At 37.1% G+C, this 8,126-nt stretch overlaps 1 protein-coding gene across 1 annotated transcript; it reads left to right on the top strand.

Annotated features, from left to right (window-relative positions):
• Positions 1 to 4,040: 4,040 nt before the first annotated feature.
• LOC113355769 (probable sugar phosphate/phosphate translocator At4g32390) lies at positions 4,041 to 5,835 on the top strand. Its single transcript, XM_026598718.1, has one exon. The coding sequence runs from the start codon at positions 4,373 to 4,375 to the stop codon at positions 5,414 to 5,416; it is 1,044 nt and encodes a 347-aa protein (XP_026454503.1). The 5' UTR covers positions 4,041 to 4,372; the 3' UTR covers positions 5,417 to 5,835.
• Positions 5,836 to 8,126: the final 2,291 nt, after the last annotated feature.

Below are 8,126 nucleotides of genomic sequence, written 5' to 3'. Positions count from 1 at the left end.
ATCTTCTTTTCTATTTTGCAAGCTTGGATTGAAATTTATCTACAATCCCTTCCCATATGCTTGTTTGTTTCCTGCTGGCTCCAAGAGCCATTCCCAAATATTTGAAGGGTTAACATTCAATTTGAAACTAATTTTTTGGTGACATGTTCTTCTTATAAGTCTATACGTTCCAACAAAAAATGAGAGCATTCCGAGATGTATAAAGACACCATCTACGATTTTGAATATCAGCCGTTGAATATTAACGGTTGAAACTAAAATTTGTGGATGGTGAAGTTTCGTATTTCGGAATACTTCCATTTTTGGTAGGAATATAGAGTTTTATATAAGGAACATGTCACCAAAAAAATTAGCTTCAAATTTCTTATCCCATATATAAGCACAAAAGATATTTTTTTTTTTACGAAGCAAATTGTTTTCACTCAATTTGGCAAAACATTTTTTACTTCCGAAGAAATTGAAGCACTTCCTGGGTGCCATATAGGCGAAAGGGTATTTCAGTGTACCATGTACATTCAACAGCTAACGGGCAACTTAACCGTACACTCTCTGTCTGGTGTAGCAGTGTACCATGTACATTCAACTAGAAAAGTATTCACCATCCTCGCAGTTGAGAATCTCCAGATCGTAATTGGTGTCGACCCTAGTTAGCAATTCGGGATTCGGCAAACGTACGGAACGGCAAACGTACGAGTATTATACGGTTTTGTAAAACCCAGAATCGGTCCAAAATTCTGTCAACGAGACATGATTCGTCAGTAATTCGGAACGACATACGTACGTGTATAATTCGATTTATAAATGTGAGTTCGGCTCTGAAAATTCGGTATCTATACATACTAAATAATTTGTATTTATAAGGTCATAGACCAATTTTTATACATATGTGTGAGTTATTTAAAAAAAAAATAAACTTAATATGATGATATTAATAATATATACAACATTAATCATCCAAGAGGACGTGGTATAGTGGTTTAGATGCTTGGTTAGTAAGTCTGAGATCTCTCTCACCTTCACATTCAAATCTCTTCAATCATTTTTGTTTCATAAAAATTAAAACAACGTCTAATATTGGGTGGTGTATACTCGGGAGGCAGTAAAGCCCAAAAAGTGGGACCTTTGAAAACGTAAAAGCTAAAGAATTTATGGTGAATTAAGCGGACGTATCATTCGGGATTCGGGATACGTAAAATTCGTGAACGATTCGCGAATAATCCGGGAATGCCACATAATACGCGACTTGAGTTCGGAGTTGCAAACGTACGCGAATGAGACGGTAAAATTCGTGATACGGAAAAATTCGCAAATGATTCGCGAACTTACTAACCAGGGTGTCAACCTAGTAAAAGTTAAAGGTGAAAACCTCTGCACAGCAGTGAACTTTCCTGCTTTTGTCATACTACATTACAACATCGTATTTATGTACGTAATGCCAACCAGAAAGTTGGAAACTTGTAACGGAGTCTTATTACGCACCTCAACACTTGTAATTTTCTGTCAAAACAAATATCGACACTTGTTAAATAATCTCTAAGAGCAACCACAATCATAAACGGGACTAAAGACCAAACGCCATACCAAAAGCTAAATTTATTTGGCATTTTCAGAGGTCAAGCGTAGTGGTGAAAGACTAAAATTTAGTCAGGCGAACAAAATAACAACGTATGAAATGGAACGGATATACAATGAGCGTACAATGGTCAGGCGTTGGTATTGTGGGCGTATGTATGGGACGAATGTATTTTGAACGCCTGGTGTTGGGCGTGAGTATTACTAACGCCTGGCAACAGACGGAAATGAAAGACTACGCCCAATCAGCAGACGGAAATGAAATACTACGCCCGATCAGCAGGCGGACTTATAGCAAACGTCTTGTTGGGGGAGTAATTATTGTATATGTTGGGCGGTGATAGTATATGCGCTTGATGTGAGGCGCTAATAATACTCTCGCCCCAATCAGGCGCTGATAATACTCTCGCCTCAATCAAGCGCCCTTTATATCACCGCCCCATCTCAAGCGCCCTTTTAATAAACGCCCCACTGTCAAGCGGCCCTTATACTTACGCTTAAACCATACGCTCATTATATCTTCGTCCCACTATACTTGGGTTTGGTCTGGGTTGACGACTAGTTTTAGTCTCAAACCCTAAAAATCCAGACCAAATATGCTTATAGTCTGTTCCACTACGCTTCCAATCCTGACCAAATTTGGGTATAGTCCCTAATTATGATCGTGATTGTGGATGCTCTAATCGATCCAAAAGATAAGATAATCTCTTAATCTACTATGATTTATTTACTTAATCTTAAATCTATGATTAAACTAGAGCAAGTTCTGTGAGCTTTAAGTAAAGGGGCGACACGTGAACTGTAAAAACGCCAAAGGGTGCAGCAGCTCCATGTGACAAACTTTCTCGACTTTTGTCAACCAACACGCTAAACTTGCACACCCTGCGGCCTAGCAATTAGCATATGAAATCTCCGCCCTTCTTGGTTGGTTGTTCCGATTTCAATCTCACTTTCCAATTTTACCGATTAAATTCTTCCGGACCACTTTCATAAATTCACAAGTCCTTCGGGTTTTGTGTGATAGATACCATGTAATCAGTTCAGATTTGCTGTGGTATATACAAGAGCTATCATTAAAAGAGAAGGATTTTCAATGAAAAATATATTAACGCGAAAAGAGTAAGATATTAATATTATTTTGAGAAATTGTTTTTTTTTCTCTAATATCCCAATATGATTATATCTTCGAATGAGCTACCGTAACAATTATTTTACAGTCCAGATTCAAGGTGATCTTTTTTCCGACAATATTCAAGTACGAAACTTTCCGGCTAATTAAAAATCACCTACCAAATCTTATTTTAGATATGGAGATATATAAATCAGATAAAGGCCCTTAATCCATAATATTGAGCGTCTAAATTAAAAGGCTCTTAATCCATGATCCCATAACATTCAACGTCTAGATCAAATCACACTTCCTATTTTTTCTTGAGTGGGCGTATGGTGTAGAATGTTAGTACTAGAAATCACACAATGTATAAAACTTTTCAAAGGAAGAGTTTTCTTTTGTTCAAAATCTGCCCTTTCTTCTTTACAGACGTGGCCATATATAAGCCTTAGAGCATCCACAGTGGACGAGTATAACCAAAAATTTGGGATGAGATCGTAACACAGTGGGACGGAGTAAAGATCAAATCCCAACCAAAGATCAAATTCCAGACCAAATATGGTCGCGACCAAATCCCAAATTCTAATATAGTCGGGCGTAAATTTAAAGTACGCTTGTTGCTGGGCGTAAATTTAAAGTACGCTTGTTAACGGGCGGAGATTTAAATTACGCCCGATGAAAATTCAAATTAAATAAAAAAAAAAGAATGAGAAAGTTACGAAGAATGGATGAAATTTTAATGGGGCGGACTTTTAAAGTCCGCCTGATGAAATTTATAAAAAATGGGGCGGACTTTTAAAGTCCGCCTGATGAAATTTTACGAAAAAAAATGGGGCGGACTTTTAAAGTCCGCCTGACGAAATTTTAATCATGTACCGTTGCGTCACAACACGGACTAAACCCAAACTTTGGTCTTTTTTTTGATCTTTGATCTTTGGTTTTGATCGCACCACTGCAGTTGCTCTTATGGAATATGTCAATATCTCTTATGATTAATGCTAATAAAGAGGAAATCCTACTAAATATAGTATCATGCCAATACTTGCAAGATATCTCTTATTTCCTAACAAAATAACAAATAGGAAAATATTCATACATAACTAACGGATATTTTTTCGTGGATCCCTTCCTTCCAAGTAGGATTCTGCCATATCTTGCACTACATCATTGTATCATGCTGCCATGGCATACATAGCATGCCACAACTCAAAAGGAAAAACAAGAGTAAAATTCGTGTGTTAAGCCTTTTCCATAACAATCACCAGTGAAAAAAAGAAAAAATATCCCAATCAATTAAAAATTGTGAAAGAAAAAAAACAATCTTTAAGGTGAAAAGATTCTTCTCTTTCTACTTAACCGTAGTTGTAGAAAAATATAGGAGCGGAGTACATACGTTTCAGTCCCAGTTTCCTCTTCATCTCCTAAATCTCTAAATCTAACCCAAACACAAACTCCTCCTCCCCTTCAAACTCTTCAACACAACCCCACTGTCTAGAGTTAAACAGAGAAAAGTCAAATACATCTAATCTCAGAGACTTTGAAAAACAAAACCCCATCTATAATAACTTCAGTTCAGACCCTCTCTCTTAAGAATTTCCACAAACACTTCTCCAGATCTCCCCCTCTCTTCTTAAACCCAAATTAGGAGCAGAGATTAGGGTTTTGGTTTTGATCTGATTGATTATCATCATGGGGAAAGGAGGTGTGAACGAAAGTGTTTTAAGGAAGATTGTATTATCATATGCTTATGTAAGTATATGGATCTTCTTAAGTTTCACTGTAATTGTTTACAACAAATACATTCTAGACAAGAAGATGTACAATTGGCCGTTCCCAATTACTCTAACAATGATTCACATGTCTTTCTGTTCTGGGTTGGCTTTTATTCTCGTTCGTGTGTTGAAACTGGTTGAGCCAGTATCAATGTCTAAAGAGCTTTATATATCATCAGTTGTTCCGATCGGTGCTCTTTATTCCTTGTCGCTGTGGTTTTCTAATTCGGCTTATATCTATTTATCAGTCAGTTTTATTCAGATGTTGAAAGCATTGATGCCTGTTGCTGTCTATTCTATCAGTGTTATGTTTAAAAAGGAGTCTTTTAAGACTAAGACTATGGCCAATATGCTTTCGATCTCGTTTGGTGTTGCGATTGCTGCTTATGGTGAAGCTAAATTTGATTCATGGGGTGTCATTTTGCAACTTAGTGCTGTTGCTTTTGAAGCTACTAGATTGGTTTTGATTCAGATCTTACTTACATCAAAGGGAATCACATTGAATCCGATTACTTCGTTGTATTATGTTGCCCCTTGTTGTTTGGTGTTTTTGTTTTTCCCATGGGTTCTTGTTGAATTCCCTATTCTGAAAGAGTCTTCCAGTTTTCACTTTGATTGGTTGATTTTCGGAACGAATTCGGTCTGTGCGTTTGCTTTGAATCTTGCTGTATTTTTGTTGGTGGGTAAGACTTCTGCTTTGACAATGAATGTTGCCGGAGTTGTGAAAGATTGGTTATTGATTGGATTCTCATGGAGGGTAATTAGAGATACTGTGACTATGGTGAATTTGCTCGGATATGGAGTTGCATTTTTGGGAGTTACGTATTATAACTACTTGAAGTTTCAAGCAATGACCTCAAAAGAAGCACAGAAGGTCCAACCAGCAGATGAGGAAGATGCTAAGTTGTTGGAAGAGAGAGAAGGGGCTGCAGTTGGAAAGAAAGACGACGATGAGGCTTAATTTATGGCGATGTTAGAGAGGATTTCATTTTAATGTTCAATGTCGAGACCAGGATAGAGTAAAAGGGGTGATTTCCGAGTGGGCAGAAGATGGGTTATCTCAGTTTCTCTAGTTCCATTTCCAAGCTCTCATTCAGATGGATTTGGAGGCAGGTTTTCGATATGGGTATTATCTATCTTTATAAATTTTCACTCTTTTAGATGTGTTTCTTAGTTTTCTTATTGTGATCTTCAAGGATCTTAGAGCTTATGGTTCTTACTTATAGCATTCATTTTCTGTATGGAATTAGGGTGAGAGCGAAACTCTGAGATCCTCTAATTTTACTTCCTTATTGTCATTTATTTTGAATTACTGTAATGAACATTTAGGAACCCTACCATCTATTGGGATATTTAAATACATCTTTTGTTTCAATGTGTTTTCTTCTTGTATCATGGACTGTTTTTATCTTCTGGTTCTTCGGATGTGTTCGTTCTGTCCATAATCTAGATGGTAAAACATTCTGATGGATCACCATATCATTTGTTAGTGGTCTGTAATATAGTGCATTGTTAAGCTTTTCATCTATGTCTAGGAGTTAGAAATGATACACGGATTTTAAGAGGTTGACATTTTTTTCCTCTTTTCAGCTCTGATACATGCATGCTTGATCTGTTCTGTAGGTAATTATGTAATGTTTTGGGTCCCTAAGCAGATGACCATTGAGATATGAGATCGTGATTGTGTAATGTTTTAGGTCCCTAAGCAGATGACCATTGATTTAGAAAATTGATTGATGCTTGGTGTCTTTCACTACCCTTTACATTACATATTCGTCTTTCTGCATAAATGGATAACTAGTTCACAGAGTGTCGGTACCAAATAACATTCAGTTGTTCAGAGTGAGCCATAGTATGATTACGGAGAGCTATAATGGGATTCTAGTGAAGCTTGAAGTATCTTAGGATGACTGATACGATTACTCTTTATATTTTTGGTAAGCAAGATAAGCCACAAAAAAACTATGGAGGCTGCAGCATTAGGTCCAGTTACATTATAGCAGTCAACTTGCTTATCCACTGACTTAGGTGAGGTGAGTCTGTGTAAGTGCTGGGACTCTTTATGATAGAGAAAGAGGGAGGATTCATGGCTACGGATCATTGCAGTAGTGGCGTAGTGCTAACTTTGCTTCACTCTATCTATGTAAAATGACATTCAGCTTTCTTTGCAGCAACATCTGATCTTTATTTTCTTTCTACCATGTTTATCTGACTGTTAAGCTTATTAACTGGTGGCATTTGAATACCATGAAATTCTGAGTGGGTATTTGCCAGAATTGTTCTTTTTATGAAAGACTTGTTTTCTGAAAGTTTTATTCAGAGAAAGACCGTCACAGAGAGCAAATCTCCCCTCATAGGAATTTTCTTATTGTGTGCTTTACTTAGCTTTGAAAAGACAGAAAAGAGTTTGTTGAAAGATGAGGGGTATAGTTGAATAGTATTGAAAACTCTGTATTAAGTGAGTTCCGCTTATCAGTCTTCTTGTTAAAAACTTTCTCATTCTAATAACTGTTAGAAAGAGTGGATGTCTTTTTATCTTTGAAAATAAATTTTGACCTACCCTGTTCTCAGCATTGCTAAGTGAGCTTGTCAAGTTTAGAGTTTGTTAGTTGCGTACATGTGATCAGTCAAGATTAGGTAGGCGCTCATGAGCATATTCCAAACACGACTTGAAGACTAAAACAAAGAAACAAGAGTATAAGACTAACATATCGTTGTCTATACACCATGATTTTGCATGATAACGCCAGTTCAATAGTCTTGGATTTGAATTATACCACAAGTTGAACTTTATTATTTGCTTCCTAGATGTAATAATAATCACAAATTCTGTAAAGAGGTGGCGACCCTTTCTAGTTTTGACCTCTTTTGCCGTTTGAGGACAGACCCGTTAAACGGTAAAAGATTTTTATTACTGAGTTTTGAGTAATAAACGACATGATCGGTGGTGTAGTGATGGTAGCGCATTTGACTCCATATCAGAAGGTTGCCTGTTTGATTTATTGCAGGAGGAAGGTTCAGTCATTAAAAAGAGGTCCTAAGCATTCCCTGCTAGAAGTCATTGTGGACTGCTGTGAGCTGCTTCCCCACAGACAGCCTTACACTGTGACGCGGAACTGAGTGTAACAGATGGATGATATCTGCTATCATTGCTGCCAGATACCAAAGGAGTTTCTTCATTTCTCATGTTGTACCCAATATCCTCCCTAAACTGACCAAGTACTTCGCTTTACTCATTGGTATGTGGCCTTATAAGTTGTTATCATTCAGCCATGCAAAAGAATTCTACGATGAAGGACATTGATGGAGTACTTGTTTGGCGAAAGTTTATGAATGCCGTATAAGAAACACTTAACTGATGCAAATGTTTGTGTAGTTGATGAACCATGCAATTGGCTATTAGCTGGTCAGTCGAGAAAAAGACTGTTGCAGAGAGCAAATCTCACCTCACTGATATCTTCTTGATGTGTTTTTTTGAAAAGACTTGGCTGAATGAAGACGGGGCTGTAGTTGTGAAAACCCTATATTATGCACATGACTAGTTGTCTTGTTACTAACTCTCTCATTCTAACAACTGTTGGAAAGACTGGGCATCTTATCAGTTCTTTTCTGGATTACATTTGAATACAAATCTTTCTCTACTCTATTTTCTACAATACCAAGTGAGCTTG

The sequence above is a fragment of the Papaver somniferum genome, chromosome 3 (genome assembly GCF_003573695.1).
Source record: "Papaver somniferum cultivar HN1 chromosome 3, ASM357369v1, whole genome shotgun sequence".
Lineage (NCBI taxonomy): Eukaryota > Viridiplantae > Streptophyta > Magnoliopsida > Ranunculales > Papaveraceae > Papaver > Papaver somniferum.
Note: the sequence above shows the minus strand (reverse complement) of the source record. Positions and strands in the feature narration are given on the sequence as shown.